This window comes from Lygodium microphyllum, chromosome 15, assembly GCF_053477565.2.
Source record: "Lygodium microphyllum isolate KBCC chromosome 15, Lygodium_microphyllum_v1.1.10, whole genome shotgun sequence".
NCBI classification, from domain to species: Eukaryota; Viridiplantae; Streptophyta; class Polypodiopsida; order Schizaeales; family Lygodiaceae; genus Lygodium; species Lygodium microphyllum.
This window is the reverse complement of record NC_141149.1, coordinates 16,380,537-16,398,871: the sequence shown is the minus strand read 5'-3', so window position 1 is coordinate 16,398,871 and position 18,335 is coordinate 16,380,537. Positions and strand designations below refer to the sequence as shown.

The window sequence follows — 18,335 nt, the reverse complement described above, 5'->3', positions numbered from 1 at the left end:
TGCAACTTGCAAATCTGTAGATAGATATTAGCAGCAACTTATGAGTCTGTAGAAGAGTCAATAGAAATTTGTTAGCATAGCAGTGGGAGCTGTGCATGAGCACACTTCAACCAGAAAATTCGGTCTGCAGATAGACCGTACATATAGACCTTATAACACGGCAGCAGGTAGGAGCTGTAAAATGAGGCATGAAAATTCACCTTTTTCCCTGAGATTACAACCATGAACTCGGTTTACATGTTTCAAGATTTGTTAGGAGTGGTTGCCTTACCCAGCACTAGTTTATACATGACTATTAGACTTTGTAGGGTAGTTGCTAGTCTCATGCTTTAAACATGGTAGTGTTTGAAGAAGCCAGCAGGTAAACTTAGTTGCCTAGCCTGTTGAAATAGTACCAGAATGCTAGAGTGCTAACTTTAGGGCAGCTTTTCTTTTGTATCCCTGCAAATGAATAAGATTGGTAAACATGTGCTATTCGATCCTTTAAATTCATTAGGCATGCATGACCCCACCTATGGAGATCTAACAGATATACAAGTGACTCTGCAGCCATTTGTGGAGTTATCGTTTCAATCTTGTGATCTTGGAATCCAATCAAAAGAACATCTTACGTATCACACCAGATGTATTGGAACAATACTAAGTTCTCAAAACCAACAGTAACATGAACATTCACTATAGAAACCGATGCTTTGAACATGCATGCGGTTGTTCAAAACAGGCAGCTTTGATCTTTACACAACTTTGAAGTAATCTGTAATAATTTTACAAACATCAGATCATGGTGTTTATCATGTACATTTTTCTTCATCGTGGGGCCTTCTCAAGGAGGGTTCTGCCTAAAGAAACATGAAGAAACATGCATATGTGGATATGGAGTGAGCATTACCAAAATAATGAATCATAGGTATAATTCATACTGAACAATTTTTAATGAAGATGTGATGTGTATGCCTTTGAACAGTATATGTCTCAGTTGTAAGGCTAAAGAATCAGGTGTTTAGAGATGTCTGCCCGTGGTGTCATGGTTGCGTTGCAGGTCTGATGGCTATAACTCATGTAATGAGGCCACATGATGTGAGAGGGCAGGTCTGACACCTTGTGTACAACTAGGCGAGGTTTGAAGGATTAGCAATGGCCTCCAAACATGGTCTATCAACCAGAACAACAAGAGAGATTGAAATACACTGTAATCAATCCACTACACATGGAAATAATACTTATACTTTCCTTTCTCCAATCACCTCTGCAACCAAAATGCTTGTAAGTATGTCATATAAGCTAAACCCATCACAAGTGGTCCATAAATTTGCTTCCAAGGGACTGTCTGCAAGTCGGACTGTACACCACCACCACAAAAGTTCCTGATATGTGGACATGGGATCATCCATATATGTTCCCCTTTAAACTGATTTCACCTGCTTACTGGGGTATGGCATTTGCAAAAGCTGCAACATTGAAAAAAAATTGCAACTCTTCAGAGCAGCCCATCTGCTCCATTTGAAATCTATTATACTGTGGGAAAAGATCAGCAGAGATTATGAGCAGATTGGACATTTTATTAATCCATTTTCATTACAGTCTGGACACCGCATAACCTCGTTACTTTCATTCACCATCTTGCAGCTTCCACAACACTCCAGACAAGGAACAAATCTGACACCTCCACAACCATCACAGTTGCCTCCATTCAACTGCTTAGGGAGCCCTTCAACAAGCTTATAAAGTTCAACATCATCATTTAGCTTGGTCACCTCTTCTACTCCTCCAATGTATCTGCCCTTAATAAAAAGCCTTGGAACAGGCATTGCCCTGCCTACTAATTCCCCCAACTCATTTCGAAAATCAAGGTGCATGGACACATCCCTCTCATCAATGCTGAGACCAAAGCTTTGAAGAATTTCCCTTACTCTGTTACAGTCTTCAAAGGTCTTCCTAATGCCCCGCAAGGACGTGGTGTAAAGAACAACTAATTTCTCACCTCCAGGGGGACATCTTTCTTCAAAGCCCTCCAAAGGATCAGAAAAGATTGACTTGGAGGCTTCACAACGCACAGTCCCATCACCTGATTCTTGTGGAAGTGGAGGTATAGGCCCAATGGTCGTGTTTGTATTAGGAAGCTCATCAGGATATTCCACATAATTCCATTCTTCTTTGCGAAGGTTCTCTAGATCTTTTTCATATGATGCAAGAAGCTCAGGATCAAAGAAGGGACTGCCAGGGTCTGACAGTGTGTCTGAATGGTCTAAGAGTGCTCTCTTTGATGATGATCCTGATGGAGTTGATGAGTCCTCCATGGCAAGTATGCTTGCGAGAAAATTATTCTCATACTCGACATTCAAGGTGATTTTAACTTTTCCATTGAAGGTTGAGAACCTTTTAAATGGACTGGATGCTGCTTCTAGATTAGGCCTAATAGATGAATGCTCGAACACAGACCTGTCCTCAACCATGACCTTTCTTCTTGCAATGCTTTCTTCATTCAGTAACTTTGATGCTGAAGCCAACTGGGTATAGGAGATCTCACTGCATGAAACAGCTTTCGGGTGCTCAGACTGGTTTCCCAAAAGCATACTTGGTGCACACTCATCCTTAAATCCTGGTGGTTCTGCGTTCTCATAAACAAAATTGCCTGGCTTAAGTAATCCACAATGTAAATTGGTGCTAGTGCTTTTGGTGTCGGTTCTCACAGGATCTTTTGAAACTTTCCAGCCATGCTCAGCTTCCTGGTGATGGAGTGCAGCATCAAGTTCTTTGATGGTGTGGAAAGACACTGCCTTGTCAAATACTTTGTGCTGATTTGGAACTGCCATTTTTGATGAACCAGGTGAAACTAGAACTGATTCAGCAGCTTCAGCAGGCATGTCATCTTCCAGTCCCTTCATCATGTCTGCAACATTGATAATTTCGAGCTTCTCTTGACGGTGGGGTGGACATGACTTGCTTCTCTGAACACTGGATCTCAAGTTATCAAGAATACTGCTCACTTCAGTCTGTGGGGGTCGAACCGATTCTGTTGACTCCAGACCCCTAAGCTTTTTAGATGCCTTATACGATGACTCATTCTCCTTCTTCACTTGCTCGATGGACTTTGTTATGTCAACTTTCAAGAGGCCATAGGAGCTCGAAGTGAGATCCACAATGTGGGCATGGTGGTGGGTCAGTGAGGCATTTGAATCTCCCTTGAAACTCTTTTTTGCAGGTGGAGCATATGCCCATTCTCCATTGACTCGTGCATGCTTCTTCAAATGCTTGGAATGAACACAGCCCATTCTCTCCTTGTGCACGTACCGTTGGAAAACGCAAGACCTGCAGTGTGGATGTTGATTCTTAGTGTGTCGAGGGAAATTGACAATGTTAGGAATTCAACATACAAAATGCAAATGGGATAGATCAATACTTGAAACCTGCAGAGGTGAGCTGATCATACCTGTTCAATGATCGCTTGATGTTGCAATAAGCGGTGTTCAATGTATGCTTGATGTCGCAGTAAGCAAAAGCAAGCGTTCTCGACGTTGCAGCAGTATTCCTTGAGGAGAATTTGTCACCAACAGACGAATTATTTGTAGATAATGAAGCCTATGCATTTAATCGATGCAGAAAACCAAGAACAAGCCAGATTTCCTTCAAAAGGAGGCCTGGCTCTTTGATTTGAAGCATCCAAAGCAATGCCCAGCATGCTAAAAGCATAATTTAAGATGGATCTCTATTAGACACGACTTAGTTGCAGCAAGGATTGGCCTCTGGGGGTGTCATCATGCCTGTTTTTCAAGCTTGATTGTCCATGTGGGATTTTCCGAGATCTGTGTATTGTTTTCCACAAAACCCCAAAGGAAACCCACAGGAATGAATAATCAAAGGAAGGGGGGGCATCTGAGAGGTCAGGCTCAGCCTTGAAATAAAGCAAGGCTTTTGAGCTTGGGTAGATGAGAAGCTTTTTTGAAAGAGAGTGTGAGAGAGAGATCCCTTGTCTCTCTGCTACAAACAACAAAAGACAGGAAGGATCCTCCTTTCTCTTCTGAGGGTGGTGATGATGATGATGATGAAGAACGCACTACAGACTGCAAAAGCGATCATGTATGGTATCCCCTCTCATGCTCCCAAAGGGCTTTTCCCCCCTTTCTAGAGTTTATGAAATCATGCCCATTGTGCATTCTGTCTTGCCGATGCTCATCCGTCTAATCGACTTAGCCCCAGTCCATGGTCATCCTTCCATGGCCAGAATTAGCGAGAGCTCGTCAAGAAGACGACAATCTCTGCAGAGGAAAAAATATAAAAGTCTCACCTTCTGCAGACGGTTTTGTTCTCTCTCTCTCTCTCTCTCTCTCTCTCTCTTTCTTTCTTTCTTCCTGAGACCTGCAGTGGAAGACCCCACCCTCTCCCACCACATGCATGAGCATTTTTTCCTAGATCAGTCTCACCACCCTCTCTATTAGTGTCTGAAGTAAACCTTAACTCATGAGGACTACCTCTACTAAAAAATATTAATTATCTAAGTAAATGAATAGGCATAAGTGTATAAACATACACGTAAATCTTAAGTCATCAGCACTACTTTTGCTAAAGCCCATGTAACACAAAAATGAATAAATACACTAAGAATTGCCCTCAAGCAACATGAGAGAGAGAGAGAGAGAGAGAGAGAGAGAGAGAGAGAGCATAGCTTAGTTGGTTAAGTTGAATGTGCAATGATAAGAAGGTCTTGGGTTCTACTCCTATATTTAAGGGAGTTGTGAACCCGGTTAATGGGTTTATAAAACAAATGGCATACCACTAGGTAGCCACTTGAGAGAGAGAGAGAGAGAGAGAAGAATAGGTTTTGACATGGTAGGAATAATCCCACATTATCTTAAACACATATCCTATAAATCCAATAGTTAAGCCTTGGGTGGATTCCAAGTTTAAAATTTAGAAACTCTTCCACATGCCATTCTACCCCTATAAAGGTGTTAAAATGGTTAGTGGAAAGTAGGCGTGCATGCACACACATATAGTTGCTCGAAAAAAACTTGCTATGCTAATGGTTGAGGTGCACCCCCTGTTAGAGCAATTTAGTTATTCCAAGTTAACTTGAGTCCACTAAGTCCACAAAGCACATGTCAACCTGAGTCCTTTCCTCTTTTTATACTCTTATTCCACACATTGGTGCTCTCTGTCTCTCTCTCTGTCTGTCTGTCTGTCTCTCTCTCTCTTGTGGGCCATGCTCCATGGCTTTATGCATTTTGCTAAAATTGTGATAAATATTGCATAAGTGAAAGCTTAAGCTTTAAATTCATGGCTCTTGAACGCGTGTTTAACTAGGAAGCGTGGTCATTTACTTTAAGCTTTAGTCTTAGGAATATTTGCAAAACTATGTCAAATCTAGATGGACTAAATCATAACATTAAATGTTTTCCTTTCAAACTAACCATGAATAAGTCAAAACCCAACCCATGAGTAAGTTATAGTGTACTTGACTTGCTCATAATGAGTTCTTTTGCTCAACCAACCTTGCTTCCCACTATTCTCCATCATTGAGTGGGCATAACACCATGTTCTATTGAATCTCATGCAAACAATTTACTAAAATGGATAGTGAGCATATTAAGGGCAATGTGAACAATGAATGTCATAATGAACTAAGCAATCTAAATGTTTCCATAATCAATAGTAGAGTTAATCAACCTACCCCTCATTGTAGAGAATGGCTATCCGTGTCTTCAAATCTTCTATTCAATGAAAATATTGCCTTAAAGCCAATAGTTATGAGGGTTGGATAGCAATAGTTGTATGATGGCACTCTCTTGAATGTGAATACATATGCATACACTTATGCCAACCTTGAGATTATTAAAGATGTGCTATTTGATTAAGAGAAAAAACTAACATATTGCAAGGTGCTTTTCTTGATTCCAAGAAAATTCTTTGTTTACATCAATCACTGTGATTATTTGTATACCTACACATATTTCAACAGAATCTTTGTTTTACACATGGCTTGACATTTATGACCACATCTATAGTGAGCCCCTCCTCACTAAAAGCCTATTCAACCATTCTCCTAAGGAAATACTTTGATTCTTTGGGGCATCTAGCAACTTTAAAGAAATGCTTTAGCAAACAATTTGTTCTTAAAATTTGATGTCATTGTGCATTTTATGTCTTATAGATGATTGTTCGACAATGTACTATCTTGAATTTGTGAAGCGACAATAAACAATTTCATTATCGTTAGGTGTTTCATCTTATATTGGCTTATGGACAATGTGTGGCCATATTCAAGAAAACGTGAATAACTTTTGGTTACAAATCTTAGAGCCCTTTTAGAGAATAACTTTTCTTGAAGAGAGTACTTCATAAGAAGTGATCCTTGATTACTTAAAATTGAATTATTAATCAAATCTATCAATATATTATGGTTGCAATGTATAGGACGCAAGTGATATGGTTGGACACCATCATGTGCAAACAACCTTCTAACATCCTTAAGGTTTTAAGAATCTTGTACATATATTTTTGCTTATGGTCTTATCACAACACAAATATCAAGTGAGGTGCTCTCAATCTTGTACATTGAAAAATAAAAATCATGGTTAAAGATGTCGTTATGCCCATTTTTAAATAATATACAACTACTTGAAAGAGAAACATTTTCTAAATTGTTTTGGACAACTGTGTTGAGAAAAAGGTAAGTATGTACTTGAAATATTACTTCCAAATAATGTCACATTTTATGGAAATTATGAACAGTTCTTGTTTTGGTGACTAAATCTTTTGTGTAAAACTATTGCTTTCTAAGGATACACTAAAAAAGTGCATTGACTACAACAATTAACACCATCAGTTACGCAATGGTGATTACTTGCCTAAAACCACATGATTTCAAACTAGAATAAGTTTTGTGCTTTGAAGACACCAATGAGGGAATCATTGAACAAGTGTTAAAACATACAGTCAACTACTAGCGAGTTACCAATTTATTAACACATATGCACAACACAAATACTATATGAAGAGTGATGCATAACCAAACCTATTACCAACACATACTAGGGTACTTGATTATTGTCACTATGGGTAACATCCTATAATGGATAAACTCAAGGACTCTCTCTAACCCTTATATAACCTTAACAATTTCTTTACACCCTATGACAAGGTGACCTTATGACAAGGGAACCCTAATGTTGAACATATATCATTGCCTCATATTACTTGTTTATGATAGTGTTAACCCTCACCTCACAATGGAGCAAGCATGCCAAGAAGTGAGTGTTTACAAATGATGTGTAACGATTTGTTTTTGATTATGTGCCATATAGCAATTCTCTTGTTGAGTATGCTTGTCAATGGAAAATGAGGGTTGGGCTCACTACTGTGCAAAATCTAGTTATTATTTTGAGAAAGTAAGTGAGCTTCATGAGAACACCTAAGTGCATGCAATTGTGGGTGGTCAAGAAGGTACAAGTGTGTGGGCTAGATGCCCAAAAGGGTAGGAAACCTTAAAATTTTATATAAAAGAGGTAAGAGTTAATAGAAAAGGCTATTCATGTGTATGCAAACTTGTGGTCTTCATTCATGCTTATGCTATCTTTTCTTGGAGAAAGTGAAGGTGAGAGTGAGAGTAAGTGCGAGAGTGAGGGACATTTGGTGAGAAGCTTTTGCACCTTTATCTTCTTCTTAATCTATTCTCTTCTCTTGGAGCAACTCAAGTGATAGTGAGAGTATGAGAGGTAGAAGGTGTGAGGAAGGAAGGGACGCGGCAAGTGAAGTTTTCTTCATCTCTTCTAATCTCCTTGAGCTATCCTTGGTGCTTCATGAAAGCATGGCAATGATGCAAGCTAGAAGATGAGCAAGTGGATATATGTGTGGATCATGGAGTGATGCTTGTCAATGTGTTGTGACTATAATGTGGTAAGTTGGTAAGCACGCTCACTACAACCACCTCGATTCAATCTATTGTTAGTAGATTGGTTTGCTATGTACCATGTGCATATGAATAAGCTAGGTGAGAGATAATCGTGACTTTGTGAGTTGAGCCCTTGAAATAATAAAGGTGTGTCCATGGTCTTGTCATTAGTGTGTGAACGCTATGTGTTTGGTTCTGTTGCTACTGGGATAGGAACATGTCAACCACAGAGTTGCTTATAGAAGTTGTGACATGGAATAGGAGAGCACAGAAGTGCAACCTAGAAATGCATGTGAATCGCTAGGATGTGTTTTGTGTAAAAAGAATTATTTTTATGAGATCACCAATGAGATTCATAAAAATAGTAGGAGTCATTAATCTTTTTTTGTGAATGTTTAGAAAGAAGTTATTATAAAATAAAAAAAATCATCAAGTATATTAAATTCAGTAGAAGATTTACAATGCACTTGGTGCATCCACGATCGGGTGATAACACTCTTGTCAAACTAAAACTACCAATATGAACTGGTCAACATGCTCTTGCAAATGTGAACTTGCAAATATAAACATGTAAATGTGCCCTTGTTGATAGGAACTTGTTAATGGGATCCCATCAAGGGCACATTCAAAGGCATTTTCAAACTTCACAATTTAAAAACTCTTCCACTAAAATAGATAGTGAGCACAAGGTCAATATTGACAATGAATGTCGTAATAGACTAAGCAAGCTAAGTGTTTCCAACATTGATAGTTAATCCACCAACCCCTCATTGTAGAGAATCACTATCCGTGTCTCTAAATCTTCTATTCAATGAAAATATTTTCTTAAAGCGAAGGGTTATGAGGGTTGGATAGTAGTAGTTGTATGATAGCACACTCTTGAATGTGAAGAGATATGCATACACTTGCACCAACCTTGAGATTATTCAAACGTGCTATTTGACTAAGAGGAAAAACTAACATATTGCAAGGTACTTTTCTCGGTTCGAAGAAAATTCTTTGTTTACATTAGTCACTTTGATTATTAGCATATCTACACAAATTTCTATAAAGTAGAATGTCTGCTTTACACATGGCTTGACATTTATGACCATGTGTGTAGTTAGCTTCTCCTCTTACGAAAAGCCTATTCAACCATTTTCTTAAGGAAATACTTTGATTGTTTGGAGAATCTAGCATTTGTAAAGAAATGCTTCATCAAAACATCTTAAAATTTGATGTCATTGTGCATTTTATGTCTAATAGACGATTGTTTGACAATGTACTATCTTGAATTTGTGAAGGGACAACAAAATATTTCATTATCCTTAGGTGCTTCATCTTATATTGGCTTTTGGGGAATGTGTGGTCATATTTAAGAAAAGTTGAATAACTTTTGGTTATGAACCTTAGAGCCCTTTTAGAGAATAATTTTTCTTGAAGAGAGTACTTCATGAGAAGTGATCCTTGGTTACTTGAGATTGAACTATTAATCAAATCTATGAATATATTATGGTTGCAATGTAAGGATACGACCTACTTGGTTGGACACCATCATGTGCAAACAATATTACTAGCATCCTTAAGGTTCTAAGAATATTATTTTAGTAATAATTGAGACATTAAAACCTATATTTTTGCTTATGGTCTTATCACAACACAAATATCAAGTGAGGCGCTCTCAATATTGTACATTGAAAAATAAAAATCATAGTTAACTATTTATTATCATTATTCCCACCTTTGAATTATATAAAACTACTTGAAAGAGAAACATTTTGCAAATTGTTTTGGACAACCCTATTGAGGTAAAAGTAAGTGTTATGAACATTTTATTGCTTCCAAATAATATCATATTTTATTGAAATGATGAACAATTCTTGTTTTGGTGACTTTATCTTCAAGGCAAAACTATTGCTAAGAACACATCGAAAATGTATAATGGCTACAACAATTAACACACACACACACACACACACACACACACACACTCTCTCTCTCTCTCTCTCTCTCTCTCTCTCTCTCTCTCTCTCTCTCTCTCTCTCTCTCTCTCTCTCTCTCTCTCTCTCTCTCTCTCTCTCTCTACAAAAATATTATATGAAGGGTGATGCATAGCCAAAAACCTATTACCAACACATACTAAGGTACTTGTTTAATGCTACTATGGGCAACATCCTATAATGGATAAACTTGAGGAGTATCTTTAACCCTTATACAACCTTAAGGGTTTCTTTACACCCTATGACAAGGGAACCCTAATGTTGAACATAAATTACTGCCTCATATCACTTGTTTATGATGGCCTTTCGAAGCTCCTCACATTGTCTTATCTTACTGTCCCCATGGAAATGGCTAAATTATGGTGGAGGCTATTTCTATAATAGCAACGTCACAATATGATTTCATGCCATCCCTCAATATGGAGGTACTATATATCACAAAGTATACTTGCTTGCTCTTAAGCTTGTGCTAATGTAAGGGGGGTCATTACTTAGTTTATCATACCTACACATTGCAATCTCCCTCTCTACATCTTGCAATTGATTTGCATGCTTTCAAACTTTTGTAGTTGCATTAGTGGTCATTGCTCAAGCTAGCATACTTGGAACATAATCTGCACATCATGTTCTGTAAGAGATATATGCCCTCCTAAATAGATATTATGCTAAGGGTTGTATCACTTGAATGCACTATGTGTTGATGTGATGGTGCTTTCTCTCAAGTCATTACATCTTGAGCTCATAATCTCTAGCAAGGCTATGTAAGGTTGGTATTACTTCTTGAGATAACCATTGAGCCACTATAACTTGAGTTACCCCCAAATTTGCTATTCAATAACATTTGCTATATAGTGGCATGCACCCTTTACCTTTCTCTTTGCTTGGAAAAATGGTCCAAGGGTGAGTTTGCTTCATACATTATCTTGTCCATGGGAACAATGTATACATTAGGATATAGTAACAAAGACGGCAACCAGGTCATGCCTTTGCCACTTGTTGCAAGACATGATAGCTTGCATTGATTCTTACTAATAATCTATCTAGTTGTTCTTTGTAGGTAACAAGCAAAACCTTTCTATACCTTCTTATGTATCAAGTTGTTTTGACAATTTATTATTACGAGCCTTTGTATCTATTCAGCCTTGTTATTGGCCCAATGGTATACCCATGTAATGGCATAAAGAAGAGGATACATGCAACCAAGTAAGATATTTTCTAACATCTCTTATTTCTCATTATTTCTATGTCTTAAACAATTTTACTTTGATTTATTAAAACTAATCATGGCTTTTTAAAATAGATATATCCATTCAAGCACCAACATAGAATATCCTCTCTCTCACTAGCACTACATATGTGCATTGTGCTTTTGATGCATACCATCATATGGTTGATTTTGCAAGTTACAATCTAATATAAATATTGCAAAGAAGAAATAACCAAGTACTGCAATCATATCTATGTTTGGGTTCTTCTTCTTTGCATCTCTAGGTTTTGGTTTAGTCTTCATTACATCTCAAATTGTTCAAAATGTTCCATATGAGAGTAGTAGGATCCTTACATTTTACACCGATAACTATGTCCTTTCCCTTTCTCTCTCATCAAATAGTTTCCATAAGCTCATCTTGAGATAGACTTTTAGACCTATATGAAGTAGGATTTCTTAGAGAAAGGTCCAAGTTCTTTTATATGAGAGATACTTTGTTTCTAGACTCCATTCTTTTGTGTCCACTACACTAAGCTTTTCCTACAATTTGAAGCCAATGGACTCATTTATTCAATCTTCTAGACTCATTACAAGATTTGATAAGACAATAGACGATAGATCTTGTGTGAGCAATGAGCAAGCTAAATAGCATATTTTGTCCACATTATTGGGGTGAAAAATAACCTGAAAAGCATAAAAAACATATTAGGAATGCATTAAAAAGGTCTCATGAAGAGTAAAGACTTGATTTGTACCAACATCCATGCTTGCAATACTCAAGATCCACAAAAGTGCCCCATAGGATTTCCCATGGCTTCTTGGAGTCAACCTTTATGAATCCCAATGTGTTCCTTTGAATGGTCACATCAAGGGCCTCTATGATGACCTTGAACTATTTCATGTCAAGTATGTATATGTTAGCCACAATTTTAATCTATAGCCCTCCTATGACTTTGTTGTTCAAATTTGGTCATCACTCTCCTATACTCAAAGGTTATACATTGGCAATTTAATTTCTCTATGTGAAAATGCTGACCACAGTTGTAGAAGGCTCTGAATGTATTGTACTACAACACACATATAGAAAGCAAGAGTGACATAGTAGATGAAAGTGCTATGTGTGTACAATATAGTAAACGAAAGTATTACAAAACTTTGAATTAAACCCCCTTGAAAAATACCATTTCCCTTTAATTATAATTCTTCCCACTTGCCTTTGTCAAGATTGTGGGAGAGAAGGAAGGAGTCTCACTTGTAGCTTTCTTGCTTGCACAATGGGGGAATACACACAAGGGTGGAGGCTGAAAACCAGTTTTCCTCTTCTTAGTTGTGTAAGCCAAAAGAACTCTTGTACAAAGAAATAGAAGAACCCTATATATGGGTCTCAAACCAAACTCAACTAACTAAGGTGGCATACTAACTGAGCCACAAACTAGAGTAGATAAGGATAGCTATCATGTAGCTATTATTCATGGGCGGTGTACCAACCGTGTCTGCAACTCACACGTCGGTGACATAAATACACAACGGTCACCCTGGCATATCACGAGTGGAGCTCGATATCTCAACACTCCCCCTCGAGCTCAATCCCAATTCCTGCACACCAAGTAGGTCTCTGAACTTGCGCAGCTTCTCTGCGCCCAATGCCTTCGTGAATATGTCAGCTACCTGATCCTTTGTGCTGACATAAACTAGATCAATAAGACCTAGTAAAACCCTCTCTCGCACATAGTGATAATGCACCTCAATGTGCTTTGTTCTAGCATGATAGACTGGGTTATTTGCCAAGTGTATACTACTCATGTTGTCACAATAAATGACAACTGGCCCATCTGTAGACTGATGCATATCATAAAGTAGCTTATGCAACCAAGCTACCTCACATGCAGCCATTGCTGCACCCCTGTACTCAGCCTCTGTGCTCGACAAGGCAACTGTAGGCTGTTTCTTGCTGCTCCAAGTGACTGCAGCACTCCCAAAAGAGAACACATATCCACTGGTAGATCGTCTATCAGAAATACTACCAGCCCAATCAGCATCAGTGTATCCATGCAACTGTATATGAACCCCAGTCTCATAAAATAGTCCATACTGCAATGTGGACGTCACATACCTGAGTATGCATCTAGCCGCATCTAAATGGGGTTTCCTTGGAGCCTGCATAAACTGACTTACCAATCCAACAGCATAGCTCAAATCTGGCCTGGTAATAGTCATATAAATCAAACTTCCTACTATGCGTCTGTACATAGTAGGGTCTTCTAGAAGCTCACCTGCATCTGTGCTCAGCTTCACATTCTGCTCCAAAGGAACTGAAATAGGCTTACAGCCTGTCATCCCATATTTGGACAGCATGTCCAATCCATACTGCCTCTGCAAGAGCTGTATCCCACTTGGTGATCTAATCACCTCAATGCCCAAGAAATAACGCAGCTCTCCCAAATCCTTCATCTCAAACTTTTGCTTCAATAGCATTTTCACATGAAGGATATCTTCATCACTGTCACCTGTCATAATCAAATCATCAACATAAATGACAAGTAGCATAATACCTTTCTCTGTTTTTCTCACATAAAGTGAGAAATCTGCCTTGGAAATTTGAAAGCCAATAGTGACAAGATACTGTCCTATCTTGTCAAACCATGCTCTAGGTGCTTGCTTCAAGCCATACAAGGCTTTCTTCAACCTGCAAACAAACTCAGGATGAACAACATCCACATAACCTGGTGGCTGCTCCATATAGACCTCTTCTTGCAAATCACCATGCAAGAAGGCATTCTTTACATCCATATGATGTAAAGACCATCCCTTTGATGCAGCCATAGCAATGACTGCTCTTACGGTTGCCATCCTTGCAACCGGACTGAATGTTTCTTCATAGTCAATGCCATATGTTTGTGCATATCCCTTGACTACTAATCTTGCCTTGTATCTGTTCACAGAACCATCTGCATTGTGCTTCACCTTATAAACCCACTTACAGCCAATTGCATTTTTACCTTTAGGCAAAGGTACCAATTCCCATGTAGCATTTGCTTCCAAGGCATCCATTTCTTCATCCATGGCTTTCGCCCATTTTTCTTTTCCCATGGCTTCCTCAAAAGAAGTGGGTTCTGGTTCCTGTATCACTTTAACCATATATGCATAGTGAATGGCTGTAAATCCATCATATTTCAACCTATCCACAGGATACCTAGCTCTCATAGACCTGCACAAAGTAAGCTCACTCTCAGGTGCTCTCAAAACATCCCTGGTCTTCCTTACTCCAGGTGTAACAATAGAAGGAATACCCAACTCATCATCAATGCTCTGTTCTGAGCCACTGGATTCACCATCCACATAAGAGTGACCTGCATTCACATCAAACATGGGTTGATCAACCTTCTCTTTTCCTTTTCGTGATACCTACATACCACTATCTGCATTACTTTGAGAAGATTCTCCTGATCTCAATCTGCCTGTCCATGGCGAAGAATGTAAACCACTACTAGAGGATGCTCCAGGTCCACTAATATTTTGTGACTGCTGCTGTGAATTTTGTGCAGCATTACCATTTTGTGCATGTACATCATCAATCACATTTACTGGTTTATACCAGCTACTCATCTCATCAAAAACAACATCTCTGCTCACTGTAAACTTACGAGTAGAAGGGTTATATCATCTATACCCTTTTTGCTGCAGAGAGTAACCAATAAAGATGCACTTCTCAGCTTTTGGATCCAACTTGGATCTCAACTCATCTGGCACATGTACATAGGCAATGCAACCAAAAATTTTCAAATGAGAAATATCTGGTTTCCTACCAGTATACCTCTCCTCTGGAGTCATTCCATGTATTGCTGCAGTGGGAGTCCTATTCATTATGTAGACTGCTGTAGCAACTGCTTCAGCCCAATAAAAATCTGGCAAGTCTTTTTCATTGAGCATGGCACGAGATACCTCTCCAATATGCCTGTTTTTCCTTTCTGCAACTCCATTTTGTTGTGGGGTATGACTGCATGAATATTGTTGCTTTATGCCATGCTCTTGCAGGAACCTTGCAAACTCATTTGAGAGGTACTCTCCCCCTCCATCTGACCTTAGGCATTTTATCAGCAAGCCTGTTTCTTTTTCAACCATAGCTTTAAGAGTTTTGAAATGCCCAAAAACTTCACTTTTCTTTTTCATAAAATACACCCAAACTTTTCTGCTATAGTCATCAATAAAACTGACAAAATAATGACAGCCTCCAAGAGATGCAGCTTTAGTTGTCCACACATCAGAGTGGATTAATTCCAATGGCTTCTTACTCTCTTGAACATGTCTAGGAAATGGTTTCCTTGCCTATTTTTCAAACTGACAGGCTTCACATACCTTATGCATTTCTGCAACCTTGAATTTCGGCAAACTTGCAACAATATTTTGGGCCTACATTGATTTAAGTCGCTGTACATTAACATGACCAATGCATTTATGCCAGATATCAATATCTGCAACTACACTGGTCCCATGTGCAAACATTGCTGCACTCAATTCAGACATGCCTGCATCCAACGTAAACATTCTGCCCTTCTTCTTTTCTTTTGCTATCAAGCGACCTTTATTTTTCATATCCTCAACAAAGCATCCATGAGGATTAAATCTGACCCCCAAGCCATGCTCAACCATTTGACCAACTGAAACCAGATTCTTGGTGATATTCGGGACATGAAATACATCGGATAGGTATTTCTTTTTCCCATCCTGCATAGACAAAGGAATTTTTCCAATCTGCACAATAGGATGTGCAGTATCATCACCAGTCTCCACAAATCCTAGTTTTTCCATTTTCCTTGCATCCTCCATCCATTCTGCATGACCTGTCATATGGTTTGATGCACCTGAGTCAACATACCATACATCGTTGCTTTCTTCTGCACTTGTCACAGAATTGTTCATGTGCTGCACCATAAACAGATGCTCATTTCTGTCACCACCCTGTCTACTAGAGGATGCATAATTTCCTTGTTGTAGTTTTCCATTCATGATGTCATTCTGCTTTTTATAGCAGTCTTTAGCCATATGACCCATTTTACCACAATAGTAGCATTCAACATTACTGTTTGCATTTTGGCCTCTTTGCCATCCACCACGACCTCTTTGGCTCCCCCTGCCTCTAGAGTTACCACGTCCTCCTTCATAGGACTGGTTTTCTTGAGTTTGCTGCATATTCTGATTTCTACCACGGCCTCCATATCGGCCTCCTCTACCTCTGCCTCTACCTCTTCCAGTATTTGAGTAGAAGACAGCTTCTTTTGAAGTTCCTCCTGAAGAATGTTGAGATATCGAGCTCCACTCGTGATACGCCAGGGTGACCGTTGTATATTTATGTCACCGACTTGTCAGTTGCAGACGCGGTTGGTACACCGCCCATGAATAATAGCTACATGATAGCTATCCTTATCTACTCTAGTTCGTGGCTCAGTTAGTATGCCACCTTAGTTAGTTGAGTTTGGTTTGAGACCCATATATAGGGTTCTTCTATTTCTTTGTACGAGAGTTCTTTTGGCTTACACAACTAAGAAGAGGAAAACTGTTTTCAGCCTCCACCCTTGTGTGTCTTCCCCCATTGTGCAAGCAAGAAAGCTTCAAGCGAGTCTCCTTCCTTCTCTCCCACAATCTTGACATGGTATCAGAGCCTTGTTCGTGGTAAGGAGCTCAAGAAAGCAAGCCAAGCTCGCGGTGTTCTGGTAAGAGGAGCAGTGTTGCTTTCATTTTCTGTTTTGGGAGCAGATCTCTGCAGGTAGCACAGCCGGAAATTGCAGGAGTGCATTGTCTCAGGTTGAGACGCCCTTCGCGGTGAATCAAGAGGGCAGTATATGCTGCGGGAGTGGGCTTTAGCCCTCGGCGACCTTGTTTTTTTGATTTGAGGCCATTTCGGGGCCTGTTTTGCAGACGGAAGTTTTCTGCACGCACTCAGGAAAAGGCTCAGTTTTATGCTGTGCGACCACTGTTCTACAGGTCGGTGAAAAGTTACTGTAGAAATTGTATCGTATGCTTGTGCGCAGAGACATTGGGAGTTTCAGAATCATCCTTGGTTCGTGTTTATGCAAAATCGTCACTAGGAAGTGACTGTGTGGTCAAATACCACTTTCGCCAGTTTTGCAGATTTGCCCTTGTGAGGGTGAAGCTGTGTTTTTTGCAGTGACAGAATTTCTTGCAGTATTCTGTAATGGCGTCTGATTCTCTTTCACAGATTGTCACTGAAAAGCTTGACAAGAACAACTTCCAGGCATGGAAGTTTAGAATGACGAATTTCCTTATGGGAAAAGGATATTGGGAATTTGTTGCAGGAAATGAAGAAGAACCAGTTCTTCCTGATGTTCCCAATCAACAACAAATGCAGGCATTTAAAACATGGCATGAGAGAGCCAGGAAAGTTATGTATTGGCTGTCTATCAGTATTTCAGACTCTATGATTGTGCATATTCAGGATGCAAGTACGCCAAAGGAGGCATGGGATACTTTGTCAAAAATGTATAGCACAAATACGCAAGCCAGGAAAATGCAGCTCAAGCAAGAGTTGCATAATGTGCAAAGAGAAAGTATGAGCATCAACGACTACCACATGAAGGTGAAGAAGATTGCAGATGCACTTGCTTCCATTGGGTCGCCAGTGGAAGATGATGATTTAGTTTCTGTGACCTTGAATGGTCTAGGAAAGGATTATGCACAGTTTCGGACATCCATTTCAGTTCGTGAAAGATTTCCTGATTTTGAGGAGTTGATTGCTCTTCTAATTTCTGAGGAGCAGAGAAATGGTGGTGCATCTTCTTCAGGAGGAACTTCAAAAGAAGCTGTCTTCTACTCAAATGCTGGAAGAGGTAGAGGCAGAGGTAGAGGAGGCCGATTTGGAGGCCGTGGTAGAAATCAAAATATGCAGCAAACTCAAGAAAACCAGTCCTATGGAGGAGGACGTGGTAACTCTAGAGGCAGGGGGAGCCAAAGAGGTCGTGGTGGATGGCAAAGAGGCCAAAATGCAAACAGTAATGTTGAATGCTACTATTGTGGTAAAATGGGTCATATGGCTAAAGACTGCTATAAAAAGCAGAATGACATCATGAATGGAAAACTGCAACAAGGGAATTATGCATCTTCTAGTAGACAGGGTGATGACAGAAATGAGCATTTGTTCATGGTGCAGCACATGAACAATTCTATGACAAGTGCAGAAGAAAGCAATGATGTATGGTATGTTGACTCAGGTGCATCAAACCACATGACAGGTCATGCAGAATGG

At 39.3% G+C, this 18,335-nt stretch overlaps 1 protein-coding gene across 1 annotated transcript; it reads right to left on the bottom strand.

Moving 5' to 3' along the window:
- Positions 1 to 671: 671 nt before the first annotated feature.
- LOC148024291 (uncharacterized) lies at positions 672 to 3,579 on the bottom strand. The gene is made up of 2 exons (XM_087693914.1): positions 3,431 to 3,579; positions 672 to 3,309 (listed from the first exon to the last, which is right to left on the bottom strand). The coding sequence occupies exon 2, from the start codon at positions 3,270 to 3,272 to the stop codon at positions 1,539 to 1,541; it is 1,734 nt and encodes a 577-aa protein (XP_087550040.1). The 5' UTR covers positions 3,273 to 3,309; positions 3,431 to 3,579; the 3' UTR covers positions 672 to 1,538.
- Between the last annotated feature and the right edge of the window lie 14,756 nt (positions 3,580 to 18,335).